This window comes from Sinocyclocheilus anshuiensis, unplaced genomic scaffold, assembly GCF_001515605.1.
Source record: "Sinocyclocheilus anshuiensis isolate Anshui unplaced genomic scaffold, SAMN03320099.WGS_v1.1 scaffold635, whole genome shotgun sequence".
NCBI classification, from domain to species: Eukaryota; Metazoa; Chordata; class Actinopteri; order Cypriniformes; family Cyprinidae; genus Sinocyclocheilus; species Sinocyclocheilus anshuiensis.
Genome location: NW_015551039.1, coordinates 882946 through 902367, shown reverse-complemented (window position 1 = coordinate 902367; position 19422 = coordinate 882946). Strand labels below are relative to the sequence as shown.

Sequence of the window (19422 nt, the reverse complement as noted above, 5' to 3'; positions counted from 1 at the left end):
TGTCTGTGGAAATCATGCTGTGTTTATTTACAAGTTATACACTTCTGGATGCCAAAGGGTCAAAGAATGAAGCAGGGATAGAGGGAGAGGGAGGTGAAGAGATGGACAGCTGGTGGGGGGACATATTTGGGAAAGGATTAAAGAAAGTAGATGATAAACAGGGAAAAATTAAACATCAGGCCTAATATTCATCAGATGCACGACTGCATGCAGATGAGTTCTGAAGGGGAGAGAAAACGTGTAAATGGAGATTCTTCTTCAGTCGTGGTACATTCTAAGGATGCAACTTTTGATAACTCCCATGTACCTGGTCCAGACAGCATAGTACCTGAGAAAAAAGAGGGAGACAAATTTAAAAATGTGTCACAAAATATACTTTTATTCAGCTTGGTCTTATAAGTGCTTGGTCTGTAAACACATGAACATTTGAAATGTTTACTTTGATATTTTGATGTGAAATTCTCTTCACATACACTACCACTGAAAGCTGTTTTTTTTTTTTTTTTTAAGAAATACTTTTATTCAGCAAGGATGCATTATACTGATCAAAAGTGACAGTAAAGACTTCAACAAATAAATAAATGCTGTTCTTATGAACTTTCTATTAAAGGGGTCATATGATGCTGCTAAAAAGAACATTATTTTGTGTATTTGGTGTAATGAACTGTGTTTATGCGGTTTAAGGTTCAAAAAACACATTATTTTCCACATACTGTACATTATTGTTTCTCCTCTATGCCCCGCCTTTCTGAAACGCGTCGATTTTTACAAAGCTCATCGGTCTGAAAAAGCGAGGTGTGCTCTGATTGGCCAGCTATCCAGTGCCTTGTGATTGGCCGATTTCCTCAAGCGTGTGACGGAAATGTTACGTCCCTTACCATATTGTGATGTAATGTAATGACCACATGTAACGACCCCTCTTTATGCACCAAGAGCTTGTAACACTCCAAAGAGAAAGGAAAAATTGAAATCGCATCATATGACCCCTTTAATCAAAGAACCCTGGAAAAAATATTTCATGGTTTCCTCAAAAATATTAAGCAGCACAACTGTTTTCAACACTGATAACTATTAATAATAACAAGAAACTTTTATTAAGCACCAAATCTGCATATTAGAATGATTTCTGAAGGATTATGTGATACTGAAGACTGAAGTAATGATGCTGCAAATTCAGCTTTGCCATCAAGAATAAATTACATTTAACAACAAATTTTATTTTAAAACAGTGTAGTTTAGGATAAATACATACTTTCCAAATGATGTGTTGTGATCAAGTGTTATGATTTAGTTTTTTATAAACAGAAACAGTGGTCAGACCACATAAATGACTGGACAGGAAACAAAGGTGACTACAGATAAAGCAATGTGCGCTGCATAAGATAGTGACCCCCACTGGTTTCAAAGAGAATTTCTCCTGAACAAAGACCTCCATATGCAGCAATTGTTTAAAACAAATCACCTTGCACACTGTGCAACAAATATAGTGAGACTTACTTGAAGGTGTCAAGGATATGTGCCGAGTTAGTATAATGAGTAAGGTAGAGGTTCACGTCTATTGATGTCCATTTGTCTGATCGACAAGGTTCAATAAACTGTGAAGAGAACAAGGAATTAATGTTTTGTGAAAACTTCAGCACTTCAGCTCTGTTAGTGCTCTTATTAAATTTAAACAGTACCTTTTCGACAAGGTCAATGAAGAAATCACGAACATCTTTTGCGTTGATTAATTTGGCAGCAATATTTACAAGGCCCCTTGAGAGATTCTACAGCAGGAGATATTTTGAAATCAAGAATTATGTAGAAAAGCATTTATTTCCCAAGCAAACAAATCCTCTTACCTTAAAATTGGCTTCCATCTCATTGAAGACATTGGTTTTACCCCTCAGAGCAGTGCACACTAAACTGAGTGGATGAGAGGTTTGATTATTCAGATGGCTGAGACAGAGGGAGTAACCATGCAACATTTGGACATGTACAACAGCCCTCCTCAGACCCGTATCTCTCTTCTCCCTGTCCAAATCACTCACTCACACACACCTTTTGTGTTGGTCTAAGAGATCCTTGTCTGTGATTAGAATTTTGAGGTCTTTGAGGTCTTGAAGGAATTCCTTATCCAGATCTACATCCATGTCCTCCATCATGTTATCTAAGAGAGTACAGAGAAAGACATAAAAGGAGATATTTTCATCTCAATATTTTTCTAAACTACACAATTGGTCAGACTGACAGTGTCTATTAATAACCTCAGACTAAATGCTCAAGAACATGCAGATGTCAAATTTAATTCAGAACATTAGGACATTAATAAATCACCCTGAAGGGGTTGATTTTACAATGACCAGTTGACTGTATATTCTCTTCATATTTGGCTCCTTAACAAATAAACGGATATCATTATTAATATATCATATATATATATATATATGCATTATAATAACAGAAATATAATAATATTATTAATATTGTTTTTAAAACTTAATTTTATTAGCTGACTGTATATTATCTTACCCTATTCTGGATTTTAAATGACAACATGACTGACAACAGTTTATCTAATAGCAATACATATATATATTATTTATGTAATAATAAAAAACTTTTAAAATAACCTGAGTGGTAAAGAGACATAATTAAGCAATCCAAATGTAGGGAATCGGCTGCCTGGCATAATGGTCATACAGTTTAGTGGCAATTATACAAACATATTTGACCATTTATTGCCATGATTGACCAATTTCAAGTATTGCAGATGGCTGTGTAACTGGTCTTACCCACAGCTCCAACAGTCCAGTTGTTGATGAGCTGCCCAGCACAGAAGGCGAAGTCCTGGAAGGTTAGATACAGCAACTTTTTCTTCCCCGTCTCAAAACGATTATTGGCAAAGAACACTATTGCAGCATAGTCTCTGGAGGAGGAATTGGCAGGATCATTTAGCAAGAGAAGGTGAAAACACACCAAATCAGCAATGAGCAACTGTTCATGGACATTTGCGTTCTTACAATGTTAATGAACATACAACTGGAAGAATGGATACCTATAGTAAATAAGTAATATAGTAAAATAATCATTTCTAACTATGCTTTGACTGCTCTCTTTTTTTCCCCCTCGTTTTCTGAGCTCAGTTCTACCGGCATTCAGGATTAATTAAAAAGGTTTGGAAAGAAACGTCTCAGAAAGAGACTTTCTCACCTGGCTAATTGATCAGGTAGCAGAAAGTGTTGCCGTATGTTTTCCACCAGGGGGCCCTTGAGTTCTTCCACCACTTTGAACACTCGCTTGAAGTTGTCAAACTGTTTTTAAGGAGATGGATATAATCATTTCATTTCCAAAAGGGCCTCGGAAAAGTATCCAAGCATAAATCTTAGTTACCAATGAGAAGTTCATAATCTTAGGGTGTGTTTATACCTGGCAGGTTTGGTTTGATTAAAACGTACGCTGGTGAGATTGCTCTGTTAGTATGGTTCATTTGAATAAGTACAAACACTGCCAAATAAACCTTGATGCAAACCAAACAAGTGCTTCCAAACAAACTCTGGTGCGATTTGACTGATATATGAACGCAACACGGACCAAAGACATCTAAACTAACCAAAATCGGGACATGATGTCACAAGACGCAACCCTAAAAAGACAGAATGCTCAAGCCTGTTATAGCTCGGTACAGACATCTGAACCACTGTCTCCTTGCAGCAGATCTCCGTGTGTGCAACAAAAGAATTCCTAAATCTGTTTTGACTCCTTCACACATTTTATAAGCTCTTTGTGAGCTGGTAAAAATACCACCACATGTATACATATACAACAAGTGCATGTAGCCCAGCACACAGCATTGTTTCGGATGTTTGGTAAGTTTGCAAAATATATGTCATAAAGCTGTCCAGGTTGTGGCCATATCCTTATGCCTTTTGTTTTTTATCTTTAGGTTTGGTGTTAAAAATGACAAACACTAAGCTAACCTGGACTAAATGTAGAATTTTATTTTTTGGACCTGACCAATAGAACCAAGAGAATGGAACTTCAAGTGTAAACACATCCTTAAACGGAGTCCTTCAGCCCACCTGTCTTCTGCAGCTCTTCAGCGTAATGCCTGTCTTTAAACTAACATCATCAAGGTCTTTTTTGGTTCCTTTGGAGAGCTTCTTTCCCAGGACCTCTCGAACAAATGAATCATCAAAAGCATAATACCTAAAAAGGGAAATGCAAATAAATGTTTTAAATTGAATAATGACCAAATCAATCTATTTAAATTGGCAAGACGCAAACCAGTGCATACCTTTCAATGAGCATGGCTTGTCTGTCTGGCGGTATCTGAAATAGAAGCTGATTGGCTAGTTTAGCTGGGTGGTGCAAAAGTCTCTCGCACATCTGGAAAGTTCTGTACTGGTCCATGGTGTCACTGAGCAGCACTTCTGCACTCGCCTCACACTCCTCCATCACACCTCCTTCTATCCGGACCTTCACTGCATCATTCACTATGAGGGCGACCACATCGACTAGTATATTATTAATGTTTTACACAGATATTACAATAGCTCATGGTCTCATTTATACGTTACCTGTATATCCATTCAGCCACAGTTGATACACCTCTTTGTCCATAATGGTGGTGTTTCCAACAAATACATCCAGTTCCACAGACATCGGCACTATATAAACTGTGCAAAGTCACATGATCATGGTTAGTTAATACTAAACAAATGATTGTAACATCCAAAATGACTTAATGATTTGCAAGGATAAACTGGTATTAAGAGTCTCACTCTTTGGCACTAAAATCAAAGAACATGACTGACAGACAGTAGCTATTCCTTGCACAGAATTCAAGCTACGGCCATTAACTATTCAGCCAATACATAACACAATTTAGCACACCACAGACATGCTACATTACTATGGATTTTCAAAAACAATACTAAGCACACTTACCAAACACAAGCGTATGAACGCGACAGGTGGTTTTGAATCACATTCAGATGTCACAACATTAACGTTAGCTCTTGTTTTGGTATGTCGTTCCTTTCAACTTTTATTCGTCGAAAACATAAGCTTCTCTGATAGGTAAGCATGCACCGTTTAAAGATTATTACTACGAGTTGATCATACAGTGGTAAGTGTTAACCATCACGTAAATATTTACCAAACCCCACCTGTCATATCGAGCGACTATTCTACATCCACATCAACCGCACACTGTTGTGACTACTTCCGGGTGTGCGCACGGAATACGTCACATTCACGTGACTGTATGTTACTGTAGTTTCTGGTAGCAAGTGTTCGGGTGACACTTTACTGAATGTTTTGACAGACTTAAGTAAAATACCATTGGCATGAAACAGCACTATTTCTTTTTAAATAATTCATTCTAATTATTATTATTATTATTATTATTATTTTAGAATATTGTGATAACCTATTTTAGTAAAATACTGAGTCCACCACCAGTGTTGGGGAAAGTTACTTTTAAAAGTAATGCATTACAATATTGCGTTACTCCATAAAAAAGTAACTAATTACATTACTTAGTTACTTTTTATGGAAAGTAATGCGTTACGTTACTTTTGCGTTACTTTTTAAATCTGGGCTGGGCTTGCTTGTTTGTTTTTAAAATAAAAAACTTCTATTTTTGGCAAATATAAAAGCCTTTTCACACCAAAAGTGAAATGAATAAGCCTCAGGCTGAAGGGAAAGTAAATTTACGTCTGTACAGTAGAATGCAGAAGAAGAAATTTCCACACTTCAGCAATAAAAAAAGACACAAATGTTTGTCTAGAGTAATTTTGGTTTATTAGTACGGTTGAACTGCATCATCAAAGGTCAGAAGCAAATAGAATGGGATTAAATACATAAAGCATATTTGTGTTGTTTAACATTAAATTATTGTAGGTTTGTGTCATATTCTGAGTTGCATTATTTTTATTCATTTTGAGGAATACTGAATCTGTGTTTTTGTTTTTTTGTGAGTGAGATGAATTAATGCATATTATATTTATTTTAGAACTACAGTAATATCTTCTCATTTCTCTCAACATGAGGACAGGAGAGCTGTCAATCAATAAATTGGAAAAAAAAGTAACTTGCGTTACTTATTTGGAAAAGTAACTCAGATATTCTCTTGTAAATTAAAAAGTAATGCATTACTTTACTAGTTACTTGAAAAAAGTCATCTGATTACGTAACTCGCGTTACTTGTAATGAGTTACCCCCAACACTGCCCACCATCAACTAAACCTGTCTTATAGTTAAATAGTGCTATTTGTGACTATTTTGTGATACCTTTAAATAGGAATGCTGAAACTATTAAAAAAATCATGAATAGTTAGCTGTAAAGAGAGATTGTGGATCATTGAATAGATAGTGTTGTTGATAAAAAAATTGAATTGCGTTACAATTATAAATGGAATGCATTTTTAAAAAAGAATCCATCATTATGGCGATAACTGTAGCCTCTTCATGAAAGGAGCTTGTCACATGTTTAATTCCAGGTAGAGTTAAAAAACTGAGAAGTTAGTCACATCACAATCCTGCCCTATTAGTACTGTGTCCTTGAGCCATTTACTAGGAAACATCCCTGTCCTATAGCATACTGTAAGTCATGAAACAAAAGCATCTGGGTAGGAAATGTCAAATTAACTAAACTTTCACATTACCAAGTTCACTAAATCACTTTATGTATGTATGTATTTAGAACTGTACTTTGATCATGTAAATGAAAATAAGATAAGATGATTTTAAAAGATGATAGACTGTATCATTTTTAAGATATTACATTTTACAACTAGGCTATATAGCCTAGTTGTTTTAACATAATTACATTACAGTTTTAAACAATTATAACCAGACATGCTTACTATGTTTTTACTAAAAATCCTGATTTACCTGACACAAGCATATTTTATTTTTAGGTATTATGCTTTTGATGATTTGTTTCTTCGAGAGGTCCTCTGCTGGTTCCAAAGCTTGAAAAATATCACTTTTTTACATTTATTCATTTAACAGACACTTTTATCCAGGTGACTTACAAATGAGGAATACAGCAAGCGATTCACAAGGAGGCAATAACATGAGAAGTGTTAAATACAAAGTTTCAAACATCATCTTTTAAGATACAGAACAGAGAGATTAAGAAATAGTAGAAGATTTTTTAAAGACTCAATCATGACTCTATCAGGTGTGTTTACAGGTGTCTATTTTCAAAACAATGTCTTAAATTCTGACAGACATACTCTGAATTTACAATTTGTTTAATTCATATTTAAGTACATGACCATCATTGCCAGATTATTAGAATATTATAATAATGTTACATATTTAATCCCCTGCAGCAGCTTAACCAACATAACTCTTTAAAATTCAAATTGCAATTAACTCTCATTGAATCCACCAAAGGGCACAAGTATATTTTCAACACTGCCTTATTATTCTGCACCTCTCACCTATTGTCTTGCATGCTGTTGTTCACACCTCCCTCTCGTTTATCCGAAACTGTGGCCTGTTTCCATTCTTACTCCAGCAACCCCCCTCTCACCCCTGGCCCTGGTTAACACCCCACATTGTTATGTCCTCGTGCTAGCATTGTGCTGGAGAGCAGGGCGGAAGGATGTGGCTAAATACCGTGGCTTAAAGTAGAGAAAAAGCTTTTGTCACCCTTTGCGTTAGTTTTGTGTGTGTCCCCTGTAGTCTCATCCCAGCAGTGGAAAGACCTCATCTAGAGATACATTTCAACATAAAACTGTATTAATATCCTTTGCTTTGTATCTTCAGTGTGTTATGAGTATGGTGCAGCTTTAGACATTAGAAACAGCTGTGAGAGGGGAACTCACTCACCAGGATACAGTACAGATTTTTACGGTGAGGGAAGAGGGGAGGGGGTGAAGAAGGGAGGGGAGGAGAGCAGGAGATGGGGGAAGACATCACTGCCTCCCCAACCACCACCACAATCGCCAAAGGAAACACTGTAATCTCAAGGAACATCTCAACGAATTCCTCAGGAATCACCACGAAGTAAACTCGCAGGCAGCCACCATACATTTCAGCGTCGTTGATTCGGATTTTCCGACATTGTCCCTTTGTAAAAACCGACCAACCGCATACAGCACTAGTATTAACCAGCCTGTCCTACATTTCGACTCTTATTTATTTATTTAATTATTTATGATATTTACAACGCGTTTTATGGCGAACGCTAGCGATTGGATGTTTTGCCTATTTAGACATTAAATCGCACCGTGGTTATTTACTGGACTGCACTGGAATGGGTAAAAGCTTTAGGGCGGAGAGAGACGGACGTTGTGATCCCTGATAATACAGAAGAGAAGAGATGCTCCACAGGGATTATTTTAAACCTCCGTGTTGACCTCTCATCCCAGTCCGAGGAGCAGAAACAAACACGATTGCGCTTCAGTGATTCCCAGAAGCCAAAAACTGAGAAATTAATGCGGCCAATTACGATTTAAAGCACTGAGGAGAGAGGTAGGCCTGTTTAGTGTGTTACAATCGGGATGTGTTTAATATTATAATCGTTAAACATGACAAAAAAGCCAGTTTGCATATAAGAATTGTGTTTTCCTCCCTTATTATAGGTTATAAATAGCGGAGCGAAGAGGAAATGGAGCTTTTTCTTCGTGCCTGGATGAGGAATGTTGCGATCCATTTACAGTGACAGACATCTCATGTGCCTCGTAAGAGTTATTTTATGGTTTAACCGCTGTAGTAACAATTGATGGTGATTTTTTTGTACAATATGGGGAGCGACAGTGAAATACTGAACCGGGAGCTGTCAAAGATGTCCGAAGAAGACTTGCTGGCTTGTTCTAAGGAAGAGCTGGTGAGTCGACTCCGCAAAGAAGAATCGGAAAAGATGTCCGCTCTCATACAGCGCGGTCGATTAATCAAGGAGGTCAATAAACAACTGCAGGGACATCTGCTTGAAATCAGGGAACTCAAAGTCATCAACCAGAGGCTGCAAGAGGAGAACCAGGAACTTCGGGATTTATGCTGCTTTCTGGACGACGACCGTCTGAAAGTGAAGAAGCTCGCCCGTGAGTGGCAACTATTCGGCCATCACGCTGCTAAAGTGATGCGCGAGGACCTCGGCGGATACCTCAAGAAGCTCGCCGACCTGGAGCGGATGCAGGACGGTCTGGTGAAGGAGAATCTGGATCTGAAGGAACTTTGTTTGGTGCTCGAGGAAGAGTGCGTGAGCAGAAGTGACTCCAGCCCGGGTGGCTCCACGGATCTCAACATACCGTGTATGGTGGCCCGGGACGTGGGTGACGGGAGCTCCAGCACTGGGAGTGTTGGCAGTCCAGACCAGCTGCACTTAGTGTGTTCACCAGATGACTGAAGGAGAGGAGCTGAGCCATATTACTTTACCCTTCTCTCTTGATGCTGAGACAGACTTTTTATGTCTACTAAAGTAGTTTACATTTTCTGACAATGACATCTCAGCTATTTTGGTGGAAATAGACTCTAAAGTAGGCTAGTTTACTCATGGCCTTTTGATGCCATAAATACAGTTTCTGTATATTTCATTGATTAACATTTTATAGTTGGCAGACCTTTAACACTTGAGTGAAATTCTTGGGTGCCAGGCAAAACAGAATTATTTTTAAACTTTTAAAGTGACAGCCTTTCCTTTCAAAATCAGTCCTCCTGCTGGGAAATCCAGCTTAAAGGGTATAGTTCACACAGAAATGAAAGGTTTGTCATCATTTACTCCCCTTGATGTCTTTCCAAGCCTCTATGCTTTCTGCTGTGGAGCACAAAATGAGATATTTTGAAGAATCTTTATTTTGAATAACTGTTTTTATCCATACATTAAAAGTCAGTGGTTTCCAAAACAGAGTTGGACTCCATTGACTTTTAACCTCTGAATAAGTGTATTGCAAACAGGGGTTCGTTAACCCCCGGGGGGTTTTAAGGGAACTGCAAGGAGTTTGTTAGTGGATGAAAAGCTAATAATTAATTAAATAATAAAATTGCAACATTAAAATAAAATTTAAAATAAAAAAAAATAAAACTAAATAACACCTACCAACAAAGATGAAATATTTTATTTGCTTACCTGCATGTCATGCTGACCATTAACTGGTATCAGAGAACCTTGAACATCATGAGAATTAACTGTTAAATTATTAAAATATTAACTAAGGGGGTATTTCAAGTAAATATTTTAGGTTAAAGTTGTTCAACTAACAAAAAAACAAAAAAAATGGGGGGAGGGGTGATCCCAGGTGAGGCATTTTTCAGAATATCTTCTTTTGTGTTCTGCAGAAGAAAGTCACACAGGTGTGCAACAAATGTGAATGAATCATTTTGATTTACTTTCTTTTTAAGCTGGTAGCTTTGTTTTTGGAACATGGTGGCTGGTTTCTACCTGGTGCATGCTAGTCGAAAATGATATGACCAACAGGTCTAAGATGGCCTTCCAGCTTGAACTTTCTAGAAACCATCCACCATGTTCCAAAAGCTTCAGATTTTCCAGCAGACCTATTTATTGTATTAGTAGCATTATTTGAATGTATGATTTTCCAATTGTTGCAGGAATGTTTCCTGTCATGTCTTATAGGAGTTGTAGATAGGGGCAGAAATGTAGTTTTGGGGTTGACATTTTCAACAGCATAGAGAGAAACTAACCATACTGCTAACTTGTACCAGGTTTTACTGTGCACTGATGTTCACGGGCTGGTGTTTCTCCTACGATGCACTCTGACAGGGCTGCAATGAATCTTGAATCTTTAGAGATTCACATTTTTACTGATTACAGCCATATACTATGTAGTGATCTGTTTAAGATCATTTACAAAAAGCACTGAATCTGTTTCAGCAATGGAGAGGAAATGGAAGTATCAAAGGATTGTGCAAAGCGAAGCCTCCATTGTAAGCAGATCAGATTTTTTGTGACGTAATATGACTATATCACGGAGGCCCAAGAATGATTCACTGGAAATGCACGTTACTAGACCACTTTTCTATAGTATGAGATTGTTTTTTCCTGTTTATTTTGAACTGGACAGTATAATTCACTAGATGTAGTGACGTGTGCTCCACTAAACAATGTTGCTGTGCTCTGCACTGAATCCAAAATGAACTTTCGTTTGCATTAACCCCACTTTAATTACACAGCTGTACTGTACAAAGCTTTTTGTGTTCAGTTGTTGCTTTGACAAGATTTAATTAATACACACTGAATTGACACTGTTTGGAGGAGAAAACATTGACATGTAGTTTTAACATTATTGTGCTAGATATTGTTATTATTTTGTTGTATTTGCTGCATACTACAAGAGCCTCCTACATGGGATTGTTCTGTTGTACATGTTTTTAATCCAGATATATGATCAGTATTATTTAAATGACTGAAGTTTTATAGCTACAAGACCCAGCTCTCTGATTGGTTAGCATTTGCTTTGTTTCAGGCTATACTCATTGTGAGTGAGATAGCTTTAAATACACTTGACTGACACATCATGTTCTGTTCTTGTCTTTTTTCCTCATACTTTCACTGTGCATGAAAATATATAAAAAAAAATAAATGTTGATAGTTAATTCTTTCTAGCAAGCAAAAGGCTTATTCTAAAAGCATCCCCCTTCAGGTCGGGGTACATGTGTCTTTTTGCTGTGAAATGTTTAATGGCTTTTGAGGAACATTTATTTGTATATCTCTCAATCATCATTGTATTGTGTTGCGCAATGAAAACTACAGAGCTTTGATCATACAACTATTTTAATTTTAGAGACATTATTGGGAGATATAGAGTGACAACTGATATTTATATTTATATGATCTCATTGATTTGCATTACAAGCTATCAGAATTTCGTCATACTTTTTGGCCATAAAAATATAAACAACTGCATTAAATTTCATACTTTTTGCTCTGTTTGGGCCTCTGAATAAAAGTCCTCGAGTATGAGCCCCATATTCTCTTATGTCATTCTATAGCACTCTCTCCCACCTTCAATACCACGACTGAGGTGCCCTTGAGCAAGGCACCAAACCCCCAACTGCTCCCCGGGCGCCGCAGCATAAATGGCTGCCCACTGCTCCGAGTGTGTGTTCACGGTGTGTGTGTGTTCACTGCTGTGTGTGTGTTCACTGCTGTGTGTGTGCACTTTGGATGGGTAAATGCAGAGCACTAATTCTGAGTATGGGTCACCATACTTGGCCACATGTAACGTCACTTCACTTCACTTCACTTCACTTCATATGCATAAAACCCTGATGTACAACATATGATGCTCAATATCCCAGCTAACAGGGAATGTTCTCAGAACTTTGGTTAACTTTCTTGCAAGATTCTACCAAAGTTCTGCTCAAACTTTCGCTTACGTTTATATTTACATTTAATCATTTAGCAGACGCTTTTATCCAAAGCGACTTATAAATGAGGAGAACAATAGAAGCAATCAGACCAACAAGAGGGCAACAGTATACAAGTGCTGTAAAAAGAATAGAATGTAAAAAAGAATAAATAGAATAGGTTAGTGCTAGTATTAATTGGTCAGGTTTTGACGAAAAAGATGTGTCTTTAGATGTTTTTTGAAAATGGCTAAAGACCCAGCTGCTTGAATTGAGATAGGCAGGTTGTTCCATCAGCTGGGAACAGTCCAGGAAAAGGTCTGTGAGAGTGATATTGTGCCTCTTTGGGTGTCGTTCACTTGCAGAACGCAAGCTTCTGGACTAGCAAGTTTAGGTATATTGGTGCAGAGCCAGTGGTTGTCTTGCAGGCAAACATCAGTACCTTGAATTTGATGCGAGCGGCTATTGGCAGCCAGTGCAAACTGATGAAGAGAGGTGTGACGTGGGCTTTCTTTGGCTCGTTGAAGACCACTCTTGCTTCTGCATTCTGGATCAGTTACAGAGGCTTGATAATACATGTCAGAAGGCCCGCCAAGAGAGCATTACAATCGTCCAGTCTGGAGAGACTGATAGGAAGGGTCTGATCTTCCTAATGTTGTATAAGGCAAAACTGCAACTTTCTTTAAATAATGTTAATAGAATGTTTATTCAAAGTTATCTGGACTGGGGCTGCTAATTAGCCATTGGCTAGTAGCCTGTATGTAGAGCATCTGCAATGTTATTCTGCATTGTCCCTGTTAAATAAACAACCAAAACTGTTGTCACATGTTCAGAGAACATTCAAAAGTAATGTTTGCAAAATAATAAAATGAAATGTACCCTAAACATTTGTATAACCATGAACATTTTATGTTTCAGAGAACATTCAGAAAAAAAATGTTATCATAACTTACTGGGAAACTTAGCAAAAATTTCTTAGAACATATCATTAAAAAAAAAAAATCTGACAATCATTTCATATGTCAGGCTTTGCAGGGTTAAAGTATATATTATAGCTCGCAAAGGACTGGATAACATGGATAAAAATTTCCCAGTCTTGATTAGGTCTTAGTCATGCTGTAGCTCAGGCCCTAATTTCTTGATGCTTCACTGGTTTATTTTTGGCATGCTGTTTACACAGCCAGAACATTAAAACGTTCACTGTGACTGGCATACAGAGGTCCTTTCAGCAAAACATGTGCTCGCCGGTTCATTCAGCACAAACACCCTCTTCATTATCTCTATCATATGTTCTCATGTCCTCTCTAAGTGACTCACTTCAAATCAGAGCGATAACAGAGGGCACAGTGTGGAGGAAATAGGGTCACCATGTTTATTTAATTTGCTCTCTGTATATTCAAGATGTCTTGGCCTCTTAACTTACGTGCTCTTTCACTTTATCACTTTTGTTCCTCAAGGCTGTTCATTGTTAATTGTAACCACAGGCTATGAAGTGATAAGGATCTTTTTATACATATTCTCACATGCTTGTCATACAGAGCATGTCTCTCACCATGTGAATTTTTCCCATGAACACAGACAGATGACCAAAAACATGTTTATCCTGAGCAGAACTTTATTTGTTTGAATTCGTCGTACAACAATTAAAGATCAACACTGTTAGAGGAAGGTGTTTAACAACTGGTTTCAGTTCAGAGGCAAATGTGTTTGTGACTCATTGAACATTTTTGTCATCAGGACATCCTAGGAGGAAACTGTGTGCTCAACCCCTCCTTGTATCCGTGTGCTGTGAGAGACTCTTTTTCTATGATGTATCTTGCTAAACATTTACTTCATTGCCATATTATTTATCTATGTACCCCCTGCAATAAAATTACAGCTACAAACAGAGTCTCTTAAGGGGGCTACAAATCAGCTTCAACTTACATTTTTCATACAGTATAGAATTAAATAGAAGTCCTCAGTTTAAGGCACTCTAGTATGTTACAAAACAGCTCAGGGTCATAAAATTGTTTTGTATTCCAAATAGCAGCACATATTGTCAGTAATTGTTTATTGGATGTTAAATAGCATGCAACATTTCTCCTTATTAAAGGAACCAACATCAAATCAGTAAAAAATATCGTTTTCAAAAATAAATACAAATCTATATGTGGTCAAGCAATAGTAGAGTCTAACATATAGTGTACTCAGTACAGTATAAATTATATATAATTTACTTCTACTGGCCTGTGAATCACACACCTTTGCACTTGTCGAGAAAACATCCTCTATAGTAACAGTTGAAGTGTTTCATGAAGTTAAAATGTAATTTTTGTAACCAGTGTAACAGTGAACTGTCATTGAAGTGCACATTCTCAGTGTTGAGTTGAGTGGTGTTGCAGACATTGAACCAGGTAGGCTGCATCACTTCAGTTTCTTTAAAACTAGCTTATTCAGCATACACTGTTATTATAATGCTGCATTTCTTAAAACCAAGATTAAACATAAAATAACAAGACATTACATTGTGTAAATCCACAAACATGTGCATAGCAAGACAGTATAACCGATACAAATCCAAATCCACATTTCAATTGAGACCTTAACATTTCTAAAATTGGTAACGTAATAATAAATAACGTAATAGACACTCTTTAAAAATTGCTTTCCTGAAGTAACTGACATTCCTTCCTGAAAGGCATCATGATGATAGATCTACACTGTGCTCTTACTCTCAAACCCCCAAAGCAACCTCTAAACTTTTTGCTAGCAGGCCAGTTTTTAACTGCTACAGTACCATCACCAATACACTAAATATGTAGTTGAAGTAAATTACTATAAATCAATAATACTATTATTAATGCCACTAGTCAAACGTTACGGCTTAAAAGTCAGTCAGTTTTCTTTTCAGTGTTATATACATATGTCCTGTAAAAAATTCAGTCTACTTCATATGTAGGATGATCATATCTTTCATTTTGCACTACACATCCTTAAAGGTGAAGTGTGCAATTTCTATGTCACTAACGTCGCCAAACGAAATGCAAAAATACCTTTTCCTGAACACTTACTCCAAATGTTATTGGTTGAACAAACAGATAGTACCTCCAAATGCACGCTCTTGGTTTATCCAGTATTACTAATCAGCCTACGAATGGCATAGGTGGGTCTCCTTACTATGTTGAGGTTACACACATCACCATTAACTTGTGCTTCTGTATTCTTATAGTGCATTCAAGTTACTTGATAATTGCCATGAATAAAGGTAAACAGAATACACAGGTAAAAGCATATATGCTTGTATGTAGTAGTAGTAAGGACACTTTTGGAAACACTTTTTCCCTCAGCAGATGAGAAATTAAAGGCTGAGGATGGTTGGTGAATTGAGAGAGTGATCTGACTGATCTCCACTGCTGCTGCTGCGGCGATGAGCGACGCCACACGGCTGAGGGTTATGAGAAGACTGGCTGGTACTATGAGAGCTGGTGAGATCGAGAGCTTGGGATGAAGTCGCAGAGCTGGTATCCTGTAAAGAAGAGGGGTAGCTAAAGACCAGGCTGGCAGTAAAAGGGGTCAGAGATGGAGTGGAAATGAGGACAGGAGTATGAAGAGACTCTGATTCCAGAGGTACGCTGGTACCAGTGGAGGCTGAAGCTGGAGGTGGTATGGTAATTTTGGGCTTGGGTTTATTAGGCTTGGCGTGACTCTTTAATTCTCTGGAGGGTCCAGGAAGATCAGGGTCCACAGACTCAATCTTGATTCCACTCAGTGTCGGGAGGTCACTGTTGGAGTCAGAGTCTGAGTCCGAGTCCTGGACTTTGCAGATGGGTCTATGGGCTTCAAAGACCAACTCAAACTTCTCTTTTTGCTTCTGAAGCTCAGCGATCTCCTTCTGCAGACGTGATTTTTCATCCTCTAGCTGGTCAGTTTGCTGAGAAAAGAAAGAGTTCAAACGTTCAATTCGGGTCCAAGTAATGCAAAGACATTTCGACTGAAAGGAAACACGAAAAATTAACTTACATTTTGTAATGTGTCAGTCAGTTCACGTCGACGATTCCTGCACTTTGCCGCAGCCATTTTGTTACGTTCCCTTCTAATTTTACGCCGCTCAAGTTCCTCAGGGGATAGCTGGAGTGAGAAAGTAAAGCAAATATAATTAATATAATATAATATAATAATATTCATGCAGTAGGTGGACATTGTATGCATCTGTAATAAAATATTTAAAAAGTAACAAAAAAAAAGATAATAGTAATGAATAAAATAAAAAATATAAATTACAAAATAATTACAATTATAAAACCTTATGTCTAATTGGAACAATCGGAACCTAATTGGTCAACTTAATTTTTATAGTTATAAACATGTGAAAACACTGCCATCTAGGGGATGAGATTTTTAATTTCATTTAAAATTCACCGACTACTTTGAGGCAATGTTGCAATTTTCATCTCTGTAATTACTCTATTATGAATCCGATAATATATTGTGTTAATTCATTTCACGCTCTCTTTCTTTTGTGGGCATCATATGCAGTTTCCTGACCTTATATTGATGAATCACCTGCAAACACCCTAGTGACTCAAGTATGAGTCATAATATTTTACTCCAGTGAATCACATGATATCCCATTTCCTGTCTCATTATTTCACTCTCACCCTGCTGTACTCAAGACTTGGATGCATGAGTCAGGCAGGATTTCATGAGTTAATATTGAATGAGCATCTCTGGGTTTCCTCTGGGGTAGATGCTGTCTTGTAAATAGCACACAATAAAATCATAACATGAGAGTCTTACATACAAAATTAACGTTTACAGCTGAACATATAGTTCAAACTCTTAAATAAGCACAAATGAGATTCACACCCTGTATGTATCAGCAATCACGTTCACGCGTACAGCTATGTCACTCACAACAGGATATTACACATTCTGGGTCTAGCACACTTTGATTTGGGTCATGCATGAATAACATGCATGGCTGGTTTTGGTTTTGGCCAAGACCACCGGCAAAAATGGACAGGATGACAGGTGAACATAGTGACAAACCATGCTGTCACGGTCTCCCGTCATGACTCATCAACGCCTCATCACATAAACAGACTGACAGCTATTAAATTGGACTCACATGTTCATCATTTCTGCTTCTTGTTGAGCTGCCAACGACTGTAGCTGCTCTAATAACACCTGGCCGGGGCATGTGTGATTGGGAAAGTTGAGGATTCATATATGGGATTCTTGGTGGCAGTGAGTAAGATGGTCGAAGTGCCCTGGAATGTCCCGGGGTGCCTAGAACAGAGGGCTGAAGCATCCATTGAAGGTCCTGGTTTGAAGTTATGGCATTGAGACTGGGCACAAACTGACTGGATCCTGCCACAGAATATTTCTGCTTCAAAGTACAAGAGACACAGACAATATATCATAAGTTACCAAGGCAGTGGCATTAGATATTTAGGGAGGAGGCTTTATTATATCTCATTATGACTCAAAACCCCATTGTTGTGTTTGCAGAAACACCCAGATATAAACACCAACCTGAATCATTAAATATTTTATTATTATTATTATTATTACTTTATTACTGTCTGCTCTGGGCTCTGTTTTGGCTATATTTATTTGGTCATTAATCCTAAACAGGGGTTCCTAAATGTACTCTGTGGGTCAACAGAGAAGACATTTAAAACACACAGGTTTTTTCTTAGGTTACTTAGATGTTATATTAAGTTTCTAGATAAATAATGCAATGTTAAGACATGTCAGAATATGAATTACAACTCATTTCTAAATAAATGATATGTTGAGCATTTTAAGCATAGTGATATGTTAGTTAAAGTTCATATTTAGAGTTATAAAATGCTACTTGTTTGTCATTTATTATTCATAGTTGGTGAAATGTTCATTAAAACTGTATTGAAATCTTAAATTCTATGAAGAGTATAACATATGACCTTATTAGATATGAGAGAAAGACGCTTAACTTACCTGTTGTTGTTGAGTTGTGGCAGTAGTTGTAGCGAGAGTCGCAGAGCTCGAGCCTGATCCAGAGCTGTTATCTGGGAAGGTCCGATCGATTCCACTGCCCAGGTTTCCGTAGTTGTACATGTATGCCGGTGACTCTTCAGTAATCCAAAGGAAACTGTTGACTAACTCTGTGAACTCTGTGTCGCTGCCTACGTTTCTGGGTCTGCTTTCCCAAAAAGGTTCCTCCTACTTATATCACTGACAGTTCACGCGAAATTCAAAAGCAAGTTAAATATCCACCTTATTGCGGGAAAGCGGTAGAATCCACCACGATACGCCTGGGGGAGTCTAGAAATCTCTGTCAACGTTTAAAATGTTCATATTGCTGAAAGAGGTAGAATAAATGTAAAAAAATAACGTTTTATGGTATGTATAATACAATTCTGTTTTTCTGCCAGACTGGTGGTTCCGAGTGTTCACCAGAATATAAATAAGTGAGCAATAACTGTACAGTTTTCGCCCCTCCCATCTTACGGGAAATGGTGCTGCCTGTCTTGTGGATGACGTTTGGTCACATGGAAGATTACGTATATGACCATAAATGGGTTTTTCCGGGAACTCCTTCTGTTTGAGATCGTGATAGGCGCTCTCACAAGAAAGACAATTCTAAATCGAAACTTGAGCTTTTTACAGCAGCTTTCGTTATTATGTAGCTATTTCTTCGGGAAAAGTGTACAGGTCATTGTTTTTCTGTACTTAAACGCGGGTTTATGTTAACACTTAGTAAGCAGTGTGTGGACACGCCAACCAATTCACATACTCTTCCGATGAGTAAATAAGAGTGGCTGGTCTTCTACAAGTGAAGTCGTGTGTACACGGTTTCAGTGGAGGGACCACATTAAAGCACCATGCAGTGAATGAATGCCATGAATGGATGAAGGGTCATGAAACAAATTTCACCGCTTCTCACCACTTCCCTACAGCAGTAAATAGGAAAATGATTCAGCTAAATGGTGTCAGGCAGTGAAATCTTGATTCATGACTTTCCTTCTCGTTTTTGAAACCCACAAACTGTTGGGCAGTTCACTGTAGACCTGCAATCTGGTATATTTTGGGCGCAAATATTTTACAGTCACAGAGCAGATACTTGAAGCAAGCTTGTGCTTTTTAGGTAAA

At 37.7% G+C, this 19422-nt stretch overlaps 3 protein-coding genes across 4 annotated transcripts; 1 reads left to right on the top strand and 2 right to left on the bottom strand.

Annotated features, from left to right (window-relative positions):
• Nucleotides 1-2: 2 nt before the first annotated feature.
• On the bottom strand, nt 3-5210 carry LOC107661404 (acidic fibroblast growth factor intracellular-binding protein B-like). The gene is made up of 11 exons (XM_016450971.1): nt 4930-5210; nt 4560-4658; nt 4277-4475; nt 4062-4188; nt 3193-3293; nt 2775-2908; nt 2041-2149; nt 1842-1905; nt 1680-1766; nt 1498-1595; nt 3-328 (listed from the first exon to the last, which is right to left on the bottom strand). The coding sequence occupies exons 2-11, from the start codon at nt 4642-4644 to the stop codon at nt 259-261; spliced, it is 1074 nt and encodes a 357-aa protein (XP_016306457.1). The 5' UTR covers nt 4645-4658; nt 4930-5210; the 3' UTR covers nt 3-258.
• A 2605-nt stretch (nt 5211-7815) lies between these two features.
• Nucleotides 7816-9858, top strand: LOC107661403 (coiled-coil domain-containing protein 85B-like). Its single transcript, XM_016450970.1, has 2 exons — nt 7816-8472; nt 8583-9858. Exon 2 carries the CDS (start codon nt 8723-8725, stop codon nt 9344-9346), a length of 624 nt encoding a protein of 207 aa, XP_016306456.1. The 5' UTR covers nt 7816-8472; nt 8583-8722; the 3' UTR covers nt 9347-9858.
• A 4040-nt stretch (nt 9859-13898) lies between these two features.
• LOC107661402 (fos-related antigen 1-like) lies at nt 13899-18706 on the bottom strand. 2 transcript variants are annotated; one of them, XM_016450968.1, is made up of 4 exons: nt 18268-18706; nt 17414-17674; nt 16306-16413; nt 13899-16216 (listed from the first exon to the last, which is right to left on the bottom strand). In XM_016450968.1, exons 1-4 carry the CDS (start codon nt 18385-18387, stop codon nt 15644-15646), a joined length of 1062 nt encoding a protein of 353 aa, XP_016306454.1. In that variant the 5' UTR covers nt 18388-18706; the 3' UTR covers nt 13899-15643. The 2 variants fall into 2 exon arrangements, with proteins under 2 accessions (XP_016306454.1, XP_016306455.1); XM_016450969.1 differs by having other exon boundaries at nt 17414-17671.
• Between the last annotated feature and the right edge of the window lie 716 nt (nt 18707-19422).

Excerpts from the sequence above, each read along its gene's own strand:
- LOC107661402 (XM_016450968.1), bottom strand. The coding sequence starts at position 18,387 with ATGTACAACTACGGAAACCTGGGCAGTGGAATCGATCGGACCTTCCCA. Across the intron at positions 16,414-17,413 it reads GAAGCAGAAATGATGAACAT|CTATCCCCTGAGGAACTTGA; the intron begins GTGAGTCCAATT and ends TTCTCACTCCAG. Across the intron at positions 16,217-16,305 it reads TGACTGACACATTACAAAAT|CAAACTGACCAGCTAGAGGA; the intron begins GTAAGTTAATTT and ends TTCTTTTCTCAG.
- LOC107661403 (XM_016450970.1), top strand. The coding sequence starts at position 8,723 with ATGGTGATTTTTTTGTACAATATGGGGAGCGACAGTGAAATACTGAAC.
- LOC107661404 (XM_016450971.1), bottom strand. The coding sequence starts at position 4,644 with ATGTCTGTGGAACTGGATGTATTTGTTGGAAACACCACCATTATGGAC. Across the intron at positions 2,150-2,774 it reads CTGGACTGTTGGAGCTGTGG|ATAACATGATGGAGGACATG; the intron begins GTAAGACCAGTT and ends GTACTCTCTTAG. Across the intron at positions 1,767-1,841 it reads AGATGGAAGCCAATTTTAAG|AATCTCTCAAGGGGCCTTGT; the intron begins GTAAGAGGATTT and ends CTCCTGCTGTAG.